The 13,350-nt window shown below is 36.2% G+C and overlaps 1 protein-coding gene across 5 annotated transcripts in view; it reads right to left on the reverse strand.

The window, feature by feature from the left end:
- The window catches only part of TTC7B (tetratricopeptide repeat domain 7B), a 141,777-nt gene that overhangs the window by 108,193 nt on the left and 20,234 nt on the right, over positions 1-13,350 (reverse strand). For all 5 annotated transcript variants that reach the window (XM_052782973.1, XM_052782974.1, XM_052782972.1 and 2 more), the window contains exons 2-3: positions 11,970-12,124; positions 10,653-10,821 (exon numbers count right to left, since the gene is read on the reverse strand). In XM_052782973.1, the coding sequence (XP_052638933.1) occupies positions 10,653-10,821; positions 11,970-12,124 (324 nt within the window). The remainder of the gene's footprint in view (positions 1-10,652; positions 10,822-11,969; positions 12,125-13,350) is intronic.

Below are 13,350 nucleotides of genomic sequence, written 5' to 3' on the forward strand. Positions count from 1 at the left end.
GGTGCTCTGCCAGAAACTTTAAGTAATGCAGAAGGGAAGTACAAAAGTATATAATGCTATTTCTTAGAGTAACTTTACTATCCAACTAGTATTCACTGTATTTTTCCTGGTATGTTTATTACAACCTGGGAAAGTATGTATATTTTAAGCATGCAATGCTTTGGAGCAGGAAGTTCATTTGGAGAACTATCCTGAAATGACCACTTAACAGGATGGTTTGGACACTTTATTTGTTTTGATGACACAGGAATAATTACAATTCAATACTGTATTAAAAATGAAACTATATCAACTAGAAGAAAAACCCTGAATAAATTATGATTTCTGTAACAGGTTAGAGTCCCTCCAAACTATTCATTTAATTTTTTCTTAAATACAGATGAAATTTAAGAAATTATGTATTAAAGTACATAAAGGTATCACTTAATTTTAAATAGACATAAATAGCAACATAGCAATAACAACCACATAATATACTGCCCACTTCATAAGAATACTAAGAGATGATAAAAACATAATTAAAATAGGGATTATTACATTAGGCCCTCAAAAAAGAACAAGCAAGTGGTAACATACAGAATTGAGAAACACATGAATTTCAAAGAAATACATATCGTCCTAAATTATCTGGTGAAGACTTTTGCATATATTCAGACAAGTCAGTTCTCCCCTTTGTGCTTGTTCCCATACCTGCCAGGCAGGTATCTCTGTTATCCTCTCTCAAAAGGGCAAGCAGGAATTTCTTCAACTGTTTATAAACTGCTTTGAGATATTCAGAAAAGAGGTAGCTGTTACTACTACAAAATATTATTGCATTTGTTGTAAAGGTCATAGCTATTGGTTTATTTTGTTTTATTCTGCGTTCAAGAATATCATGTCAATTGGTATCACAAGTTGACTTTGATATTCATGGCTTTTAAGTTTAAGACCTTCCAGTCAAAATCACCTACAAGTAAGCACTTCCAACAAACCGGGTCAGTTTTATTTTGGGAAGACACTTATCTTATACATATCTAGTCCTGATATCAAGCAAGATGACTCCTGAGGGAAAAGTGAGAAGCAGTGAAATGAATACGAGTCTGTACTAGTTAAGCTTACATGTTTTGCAAAGTAACTCTAAAATTACATGATAACTTGCAAAGGTTTTCTTTAAATCTTCAAAAACTTTATAAATTATCCATATTTTGTAAAAGATTCAGAAAGCAAACAGTAGATAGTTTTATCACTTATTCCGAGTGGCATTCTTGTGTCTATGTTCTCAAATCAGTGGCCAAGGTTATGCCAAGTAAACTATTTCATTTTTTACAAATACAAGAGCAGACCAGCCCTACCACCACATATGCACATGCTGACCACAACCCAAAAAAGAGAACTCCTCAGTAAGAACAAGTAACAAACTAAAAATTTTTAAGAATTCCCGGTGCAATAGATTTGCTTATTCTTAGATGACCAACTGTTTTGATGTTAAGGACAATGACAGTAATTACTTTTCATTTACAAACCACTTAAAAAAAAAAAGTAGACTTATAAGTAAGTTCTGTAGAAAAGATCATTTACTAACAATCCCATTTCATTATACAGAGTAAAATAAAAATTACTGTAAGGTTAATAGGGAATTCACAGCACAGTTCAGATCTTTACCAAGTACTCCCACCACCCAGACCACTACTAAGACCATTAAAAAAAACCCTAACACACAAGGCTGACAAAAGCTTATCACATTTAGTGCATTGTAAATCTGAGGATTTTCCATTATGCCACTCAGTACCTTGTCTGTATAAATTTTAGAAACCACAAATAATAATGGACGCCGTGGTTTGTCTACTCTTTTCAGTAGACAAGTGAAAGGACAGAAGAAAACAGTGAAAGACTATTTTACACTTAAGTAAATAAACATGCTTTTGCAAAAGAGAAAGAGCTGCATGAATAGATAAAGATTTCTGGGTTTGCTTCCTTTTTTCCTTAAATGGACACATAAAATCCAAGTGTGTTTGAGTATACAGCACTTACTCTTCTCTATATGATATGCAAAGCAACACTGCTAAGCGTTCCAAATGCTGTAAACACAAAAACCCCCTTTCATCTCCTTTTAAAGAAAATTCATATTTAGTTTATATATTTAGATCAAACAATTATAGATTATGGCAAACATTTATTAGTAAATTTAAAAGAAGAACTGAAACAATCTAAGCTACTGCTATCAAGGAACTCCCACAGTTTATTTTTCAGTTTAGGACAAACATTGCTAATCTCACAGAAGAGAAGGACTCATTTCTAAAAGTCCTCAATCAAAGATTGTGACTTGCTTGCAGAGAATTATTTTAGAAAGCAAAGCATGACTTTTTTTCCCTCTTCAATTCCGTACTGGTATTTGTAAAGTAATTATTGTAAAGGAAAGGAGGAAAAGGAAGATCAGAGAGTAGGGAAATATATTATAAGAAACTACCTCTTACTTTCACAGTTAATGCAGACACACTGTCTTAGTAGGAATTGCCTATTTATTTAGACAATCTAAGGAAACACAAACAATTAATTTCTCTGATTTTTCAAGTACCTTCTATTGCCCATCCCCCCCAAGCCCAGACACAGGGGAAAAAGTCCCCAACAACTGTCAGGATGCAGGATCTCCTCTATGGCTAGTTTCATACCCAACTGGCTTTCCAGAAAAGGAATTGGAGAGAAGGTCAATACCCTCTTCTCTCAGCATACTTGAATTTAAGGGAAGCTGCTCTGGCTAGCCACTCTTTTAAACACAAACTACTTACAGAGAATTAAATTCCATTCTAGATAACACACAAAGCAACATAAGCACAACTTTCCAGAGTTGAAGACAGCATTTTATCACATATATTCATACTACAATGTCATTTCATTAGTACGGCTTTTCTAATGCCATAGTTATGGTAGTGTTTCTAAGTGTCTTGAAGTTTCTCGAAGTTAAAAACAGAAAAGAAAAAAAAAACCAGGATCACTCATCTCTCTTCTGAAGCGAACACCTACTTATCAATCCAAGCAGTCAATAAAACCGTAACAATATTTTGGGATTTCTTGTACTATTGTCTGAGATAACTGTTGTGAAATGATTGGTCACACTTTTCCTCTAAATGTAGTGACATTCAAATCTTTGTATTTTCCTAAGAGTACAAAATAGACATTTACAGTATATTTAAACAGAAGAGATCAGTATTTTCACATATGCATTTGTTTCTTAAGAACCATGTGCCAGCCAAATCTTGCTTTACAGTACAGTCCTTTGACAGACAAGCACCTTCTAGAGGGGCTGAAAAAGTTCAAACTAGAGATAACAGCAGGGAAAAGGACTGATAACTGTTGTAGATCCTGGAGTGAGTGAATCTGTCTGATGAACCCTCCCCAAAGCAGAAGAGCTGCACACCAGTATAGGGAGTCATCATCATGGAAGCTGTGTGCTCAGGAGAAAGGAGATGGTTTAACTACAGAATTGATACTGTTTTGCTGTAAATTGTCAGGATTGCTCCTACAAGCACCTCTGAGGAAAAAACACCAGGCTCCACTGTGACACCAGTTCTTCCTGTGGCATGAGAAAAAAGGCCAGAATCACTAATTTTTAATTTCGGCCCAAGATTTTCTCCCTCTCCTTGCTATGCCAAAGCCAAGATTCTGAATAAATTCTAAAGATTTGGAAGAAACTAAGAACAAGAAAAACACACCACCAAAATGCTCAAGTCCTAAAGAAGTCTATTTTAATAAGAAGCGTATTATTTTCATTCAGTGTTTGGATTTCAAATACCGGAGCTAAAAGCAGCACTGAGGAAAGCAGGGCAAACTCCTGGGTTCCCCCCAGTCCCTGCTCCACCAGGGCAGAAGTCATAAAAATAGACTGGGGAAAGACAAGCTTTAACAGAGAAAGTTTGAAGTATCTATGGCATAGGCTTCCTAGCCATGGTCTGCAAACTACTTGCTGAAGGGCCATAATGTTTGCACAACAATGTAGGAGGAGGGAACTTAAGCTGAGTTCTTGACTCATTGCCTAATGAGGCTAGAGAACCCCAGCATAACTACTAAAACAGCTTTCATTTAGCATTCTTCCATGAAGAGCTGCTTGGTGTCTGCTGATACAGGCTAGCATTGCACAAGATCCCATTACAATCGTATATGATTAAGGTTAAGTGCAGCATCTTCTGCTAACTGCAGAGTAGCAATTCACATGCACCTGACACTTCCACCGAACCTAATGAGCATTTCCATGTTTCTGTAAATAGAACTAATTAATAGCCAACCATTTAACTTGGTAAATGCAACATTAAATTTGAATATGGGTCAGCAGCAGTAAAGACAGTCTCACCTTACTCAACATACATCATCTAAATATAAACACAGTTATTTGAACAGGCAATCTGAGACGTAAAACAGCCTGCAGCAATAAGGCTACAATCCTGTAATGTCACACACTAACTTACAGACGGGGTCCCTCACATACTTAAGAATTTGTTACTGTAATACAATATAGCCATCTTGACAGATACCTGGAGTAGTCTACTAATCTATACACTATAGTAAATAGAAATACAACTTCTTTACTAAAATCAAGTTTACAAAGTTGCAGACTTTAAGGAATGTCAGACCAGTAAATTGCTACGTTCATCTATAAGCATTTGTAGAAAGATTCACTAATTTGTAATGCCAAGTATTATAAATTCATTTTTCAATTGTCTTTTGACTTACGCAACAGCATCAGAATCATGTTACCTATGATTTCAATAAGCTTATTTCTTAGTTAAATATATACTTGTTATTTCAGAGTTACTGACAAGTTGCGCCTCCCCAAATTAACACCTCAATATCCCACTGTGCATGCATCTCATCTCTGCATCCATAAGCAAACAAAAATTGGTTAGAAACATAGGAGATATTGCCATGAACAGCATTTGAATAATGCCTGTGTGTGCTTTCCAGTATATTACCTCATCCATATACTGCTGAAAACTTGCAGAAACTTAATTGTCCTTTTCCCAGAGGCCATATCCCTAGGAGAATATTAGCTTCAGCCATTATTAAAACAGATTCTAAATATATGCTTCTGTATGGTAACACCATATATAGAATTTTTTCTGGTTGGTCTTGTAAGAGAAGGGAGTAGGAAGAGTTGGAACTAGCTACACAACCCTAACATGAAAAAGGACAAAAAAAAAAAAAAAAGTCAGACATATACAGTCTTTAATTACTTCTTTATGGATTTATAACTTAATTTACAAAGAATTGAAATAAGACAAGATTTTCCTGTCTCAGAATTCAGCGTTGCCAATTAAACTGATCTAGCGAAGAAAGTCAACAAATGGATACTGAAGAGACAAAATTAACTTCTTATAACAAGGGAACTTGCTCTACTTATCAGAAGGTAGTCATTCCTAAGCAGATACTTAAATATCAAGCATTTAATACAGTCAGAAATGTGCAAAACCCCTCTATATTTTACTTTGAGCCAAGACTTGCCACCACTATCTCAAGTCTGTCCTTCCCTCCTCCTCCCCCTGCCCAGCCTCATTTCTTAGCTTTGCTCTTGCTGCATAAGACAGCTCTAATAAGCAGTACCAATGTCCAAGCTACATCTGTGGCAGAAGAAAAAAAAAACCTGCTTTTTTCCGTACTGCTTCTTAAAACTTCATACTAAAGGTATGACCCGCTCCAGTGATATACTGTCTTAAGTGTTACTACAAAAGAAGGAAAAGCAACAGCTTCAGGGAGCCAGCTCCAGCAACATTCATACACCTGCCTTCAGGCTAACAGTTTGTCACAACAGAGTCATGCAAACCTGCCCATCTCCTCAACGATGTCTTTTATGCCCATTTTTCTTTCCTTCATCACACCCTCTTGAAATAAACTGGCACCTCCAACCATAGACATTTTGCTACAGAAAATTGTTTTATTGCATGCTTCTCCTCTGCTTTCAAGTCAAATGCAATTACAAGCAGATGGGGGAAAAACTAAGCAACAGCTCCAAATATGCATTCTCATGTTTTTGCAACTGCCAAGTAGCCCATTGAAAAGCTCCATCTTTTCATTTCTATGTTTTATATGATATTTAAAAATGCCCCACTCAATTTTTTCAAGTACATCTTTGAATCTAAGAAAATTCTGTATTTAATATCAAAACTATGACCTTTTTAATACTCTATCCCCACAATACCTTCTATATACACATACAGAGTCATTACTCAGAAGCACAGCATCAAAATCAGCTCTTTTCTTAAAGTAAAGAAAACACCAGATCTAATCCAGAACAGTATTCTATGGGCGCGCGCACACACACACACACACAAAAAATCAGTATAAGGTCAAAAAAGTATGCCTGTCCATGCAGTCAACCACATGAAAGAAGATCGTCCTTCACTACATTTCTGTTTTTAACTTGTAAATTTGAGGAAATGGTGAAGCCAGGAAAATATCAGAATTACACTACGTTCAGTGTACTGTGTGGTTAGCTCCTCGCAACTTTTGCATGAGGGATATCTAAACAGTGCTGAGTCCTGACCTATGCTAATCCAGTTTCTGAGGCTTTGCCTCATACATATTCACGTGGCTAGTCTATTCTCTGCTGTTCTAATGGACACAGCAACAGTTAACTTTTCATCAGACCACTCTTGCACCTTCTTCTAGTCAAGAAAAAGCGTAAGACATCACTACTAGCAGTGGCTTTTCTTGCCAAAAGCCAGAAGAAAACCAAAACCAACTTCGTCCTGTTCCTTGAATTTCTTTCCAAAGCATTTTTTTTGCTCACCATTATAAACTACTGTCCATGAGCTTTTTGGTCTAATAAATACAGCAGTTCCTTTATCACCACACTAACAATTCTGAACATTATCCCTAGGAGAAGTGACAGACAGGAACCAGCACTGCTCAGGCACTGAGGCCCTGTGATTCCCCCGCACATCACAGGCTGGCAAAGAGCCGCATGTAAAGGAAACAGAAAAGATTTCAAAGGTAATTTGATAGGATTTTTCTTAGAATTTTGTTGAAATTTTACAATGTTGCATTTTCACAAATCAATCAAGAAGCTTTCTTTGGAAGATTTGAAGCATTTCACTAACTAGACATTTCCAAGAAAAGAATAACGATCTTTTAATCTTCCTTGCTGTGTTTGAGAGCCTTTGAATCCTTTGCTTGACTTACTATCATTCTATATTATGCCTCTCACTTATATTCTTCTAAATATGCTTTATATTCTTCTAAATATGCTGTCCTCAGCAAAAGCTATAAGCAGCACAGAGACTTAAAAGCATTCTTTTAAATAGATATATGCATTTAATTCATTTACATAATAAAAAAATTGAGGACCCACTTTGTGAGCACGCTGCAGGCAGCAGATGGCTTTAGTTCTTTGGTCTAATGACAGAGTTACTCCAAGTTGAAGACTGCAGGGGTGTGAAGACACTAAATTTCATGTTCTGGACTATTGTAATGAAAACTTTTGTAATGAAGACTATTGTAAAGTAATGAACATTTTGCAGTGAGGTTTACAAACAACCTTGATGGATAATGCATTCAGACACACTCATTCTGAAGATTCCAAAGAGGCAGTAAGAATTTTCCTCTTCTGATTTTTGTCACCTCTTACTTTCTAACAACATAAATACATACAGACATATATTTATATATGTGCACACACAAAAATACATACACCCTTCCTCCACAGCTGAGCAAGTGTTTGGGGATCTCACTTCCCCCACCATGTTCCGATTCCATTTTCTCTCCCCACAATTGTCACTACTGTTGCTCCCCTTCTTTCTAGCCATCAGATAAAACTAAAAGCAAAATTTAGCTTGAACCTGACCTTGGACCCATTTTTGCACTTCATTGCATCCATACACACATGCTGAATCTTCCTTTGCTGTGAAGAACAGAAAGACATACTTTGTATGTTCCACAGGCAAGAGTAAGATGGGACATATGGAAAGCAGGCAATTTCTAAGGGCTTGTTGTGAACTGTTAACTCTCTCAGGTTACAGCATAAAGTGCTCATTTAAGTGCCCTGTAAGAGCTGTAGAAGAAGAAATATCTCAACTCAAGCATCCCCCTCAATCTAGCACATCTGAGGTTACAGAATGAAACCTCAGAGTGAGAAGGTAAGCACTTGGAGGTGGTCCCACCTTAAATAAGGAAAAAAATTTTAAGGCAATTAAAAATTACCATTAGTTATCTGCCCTATGCCTTTGTCAGAGGCAAATACATCAGTATCAGACCACTACACAATAGTATACAAGACTGCAAGTCCACTGGTACTGGATTTGCCCCAAACTGGATTGAAATGGGGCAACTAGAACAGGTATCTTTAACTGCCTCTGTGTCGCCGCGCTGAACAGTGCAGCCGGGCTGATGCTTGCAAACAGGCAGCACAGACAGTTCCTCATTGCTTAACAACATGGTGCTATGTTCATGACTGCCAAAGAAATAAAATCTAGATACTCAGAAGAGTTTTATCTTTATATAATCAGGTTATTATTGAACTTGCAAGCAGAAATACAAATCCCAATGAAGCACAAAATCCCTGTAAGAATAACTTGTATTTAGTCGGGTAATACCTACAAGCCTCAATCACCCCAGAAGAGCCTCGGAATTCAGACTGAAAAGTTTTATAGTCCACTCTTACAAGGAGAAAGAAGAAATTCCAGGGGTAAGGGGTAAAAGAGTAAGAATTAACTGTACACTATTGGGTAGAAACATATGCTATTTAGCTGTCAGTTACTCTAAACCTATCTAGACATTGAATACTAAATTTAAGACTGCTCTGTGACTTCTACCTCATTCTAGACCACACAGAACACTATATTCTTGCAACCTGCTACCATGGGAAGAAGGGATATTAAATTTTATTAATCCTCCATTCAAACTGTAAACATAGTAGCAAAAAAAGATTATTCTGAATATAAACAGAACAACAAAACACCAATAGTTTGCTCAGGTAACCTGGTAGCCAGTCACCCAGTAGAAGTGACCAAACTAATGAAGTCTGATTAAGATTAGATCAGGCTTGACATGACAGATTTCAATGTTTAAGTATAAAACTTGAAATCAGAAGCAAAACACCCTCCATCACATCTAGGCAGAAGACATGCTGGTTTTCTTCTCTCTCTCTCTTTTTTTAATAAGCTGAACCTACAAAACATTCCAGGGTAGAAAAGATACATATTTTACTATTTTCTAATAAATTATTTTTACATTAAGTAAAATTAATCATACTAATCCTGTCTGCAGAATTGATGCCTTTATGTTTCAACTGTTATATATCCTTATGAGGTCAAATAAAACAGAGCCAGAAGAGTTGAGCTCTGGGAAAAGATTCAATTAAATTACTGGGAGTCCTTGGAGATACAAGTAAATTTAGGTACTTAAAGTTGATCAAGTCCAAGATTGCATTTTCATGGAAAGAACATGACAAGTTCAACAGACATCCTCACACATTCAAAAAACAAAAAACACAACCCAAAACCACAAAGCTGAGTGGAAGTCTAACCATACCAGACATTGCCAAAAAGCCCACACAGATGCTGTGTGAGAGAACTGGGCAGGTTTACATCATACATAAGAACTCCCAATGTACTCCCTTCCCACTTTAATCTAAATATTGCCCAGATTTAGGATGCATCCTTTTGTCTCTCCTACCAGTTAGTTCTCTTATTTCCTTGACATCTCTACAGAGAATGATTCATGCTTGTCTAACATTTACTAGAGGACTATGTTGGTGGAAAACAGTCACTCTCTTCCAAGACTAATGTTAGAAACAATCCTTGACCAGTTGTCAGTGAATGCTGTTGTAGTCTCTCATAAATTGTGTTTGCTGACTTTGACACTTCTCTTGCCATAACAAAAAGTACATATGCAATCAAACCCAAGCTTAAACACAGCAGACCAAAGCAAATACTTAAAACACAGTAAATTCTAATAAACCTATGGCATACAAACTGCCACTTTCCTCAACACACTGACCCAGCTTGCAATCTATTAATGAGTTTTCTAAACTGAAGTGGCACTGCCACCTTAAGACACAAGGCCAGCATTGCAATTTTCCCTATACTAGACCAGTAAAAAAAAAAAAAGAAAAAAAAAAATTTAAATGCACTTCACTTTCTGAATTTTTTATAAAAAGATATTCATGTAAGAAAAATTCAAAAATAAAACTGTGCAAGAAATGCACTGCTTTAAGTATATTATGTTGCTACTATTTTTCTCAGTTAAGTAGCAATTTAGCTTATGTTGAGCATTAACATTCAGTAAAAGGCATGGTGAATCAAGGTTCTCCAATTCTGTCCACAGCACCTGCAAAACTGCACTACTTTCGTAACTCTTAACTTTCAGCAATAGTGATAATACTTTTAGTATCTAGCCACAGTTATTGTGACATTTGCATATGGAAGGACTTTTAAATACAAACATCAAAAAATTTGATTGGGTGACAGCACAGTTAGAATATTAATTGATGTAAAAGTCTTGTCAACCTAGCACAAGCTCTCAATAATTTAAAGGAGCCAAGCCATTCTCTTACTTACCTACAAATGTGGTACTCCACTGCTGTGTTGATGATACGCACGCAAAAAAAGTCTTTAACTTCAGACAAGATATGAATTAACTTTTTAAAAACTATTTCCACATTATTATAATGAAAAGAACAATCTTACCTTTAGTAGAATACGCTTCAGCAATCATCCGTAGCCTATATGGTGGCACTGCAGCTAGCTGCAAGTCATCAACTCCAACTCTGGCATATGTGTTCAGAGCTTCTTTGTAATCACCTTCCACATAGTTTAACTTGGCCATAATCAGGTTAGCTTCTTGTAGAAATTCTGGCTAGAAGGAATAGGAATAAGAAAGGGGTTTTTTTCCCTGAGAAAACACACCTAATTCTTTCTGATAATTATTTGGTCTGTTTTCTGTATATGTTCCTCAGGATATTTCTTGTAACAGAGCAACAAACCAACAAAATTCTGTCTTCATGTAATATTTGGGAAGCTTGCAGTAGGGGGTGAATCCACAAAATCTCACTCCACCAAGCTACTGAAGAGCATTACCGGTCATTTTATATATTCACATATTTATTTACACATGCACCAGAAATACCTCTCAGTCAGAATCCAGCTTTGCCAGGTGACTACTTAAAGGCAACCTATCATTACTACAACCCCTCCAATGATTCTTTTTCTAACACTACAAGCACAGTTGAAAATAACATAGCATCAAAAACTTAATGATACTTGTTCCACAGCCTATATATTTAATTTGCACAATTTCTAAGTATCAGGGCAGAAGAAATGTCTTGAAAAAATTATTCATGGAAGAATAAAGAAAAGGAAGAGAAATTAATAATCTCATAAATCACAGGAAACAAAATGTTACAGATGACTGTAAAACAAGGTCCTTTTGATTTCTCAAAAGATGGACATTGAGTACAGAAAAGATAAGCTGAAGTAGTAGCTACAACAATAGTTAAGTAAAAGAACGGTCAGAATGGTTAAGAATGTCAAAAGGTTATGACAGAAAATGCTCTCAAGTATTAACCTCACTTTCCACACCTGTACACACAACTTAAGGAACCTTTCCTGAATACTTAAGAGACTATTACAGAAATTTGTGAAGTATTTTGCATTTTTAACTTCTATTTAATACTTCTATTTAATGCACTACAGAGAGCAATAGTTACATACTCCAAGAAAAACTTCCACAAAACAGATTGCAAGTACTTCACTTAAGCATCCCAAGAAGTCAATGACAATTTTCTTAGTCTTCTAATGAAAGAAGATTTAAGAAATTTATCTGAATAAAAATCCATGAAGAAACAAAGAGCCATAAAATAGCATAGTGCTGATGATGTCCTGGGAACAGCAATGATGATAAAACACCACACAAGCACATTTTCACATTCCATTTTTCTCCATAATCAGCAGAGTATTCCAGTCAATTTCAGCTTTTCTAATTCTTGCTCAGACTGACTTACATACCTTTAGGTTTCCCCTATCAAGCGCTGCCGTGAGATGTTTCCTGACCTCGGTCAGTTTTGGTCGGGGGCCCCGTGGACTACTAGTCTGTTTAAGAGCATTTTCCTTCAAAAATTGCTCTAATTTGGACTCCCCAAGAAGAAGTTCTGCCATGTCATCTGTAAATAAAACCAAACACGTGAAATATTAGAAATAACTATTTCACTAACATTTCAGCGGAGGCAGCCATTGCCTAAATTTTAAATACACACTAACCAAAACAAACACAGTGTCAAGTATTCAGATTTAACACAAGTCATGTGGTAATTTTACTTTTCAATTTATCTTTTACCTGCCTGATTCATTATAGAATCAAGTCTCCTGTGTTTTAAACCATAATGAATTAGAACATTAACCTGAAGTCAGTATTCTCCCCTTCCTCCTTAAAAAGCAACACTTGATTTAAAAGCCTTATGTAGCTTTCTGAACATGACAAGATACACTTCTGATACTCACTTTACCAAAAAAGATGGCATCTTTCACAAAATGCCTATTGTAGTTTCAAATATAAATATTGATATTGGATTAATTTATGCAACTGGCTTTAAGTTACATGTCCCTCATGATGTCTTTGATCACCATCCGTTATCTCGGCTGTAAGAATGTATATCACTCAGACCTTGTCAAGGCTCCAGGCATCCCAAGTCTTCAGTATGAAAGTTTCTCATCATTCTCCCTGTTTCTTAGGAGGCTTACCACCACTTCTCAGACATGAAGGGAAAACGTAATACCAGGCTGCCCAGCAAAACTGCAGCTAGCATGTTTGCTGAAAGTCAAGAAACTCATCATCCTTTACCTTGTCCTTATGCAGGACCACTAAACTTACTTTACTGAAACGTCTTGAGCAGTTCCTCTAGTGAGGAACGAGCTGTAAAAATAATCACCTCACTATCTGGGACTTGAAAAGACCAGATCATGTCTTGTAAATAATGTCTGAATAACCCAAATTTGAACTAACAACAAATAAAATAGATTTTAAAAAGGGGAAAGGCAAAAAGCTAACAATCAGAAAAGTGCTCACCACCCTATAACCTTTAGCACTGTCCACAGAGGTTATGGGAAGGGACAGAAAGACCAGGACATGCAGAATTCAGTGTTACTGTAGAGGAAAAGCTTTCCCTCAAAGTGTAAAAGCATCAGCATTATCTCACCTTTTAAGTACAGCAAATTTCAGTCTCGTGTCAGTTGGACTAGTATAGGATCCATGTACAATGCCATTATACAGTAAGCTATAAGGATCGGTGCTGTCCTATAGTATGTCCTATCAAGTAGAAAGGCAAAAACCTAGAAATTTTTTTTCCTTAAAACCTCCAGCTAACTGCTGCTCCTTAAACCACAATTTCTT

This window comes from Harpia harpyja, chromosome 3 (genome assembly GCF_026419915.1).
Source record: "Harpia harpyja isolate bHarHar1 chromosome 3, bHarHar1 primary haplotype, whole genome shotgun sequence".
In the NCBI taxonomy this organism is placed as follows: Eukaryota; Metazoa; Chordata; class Aves; order Accipitriformes; family Accipitridae; genus Harpia; species Harpia harpyja.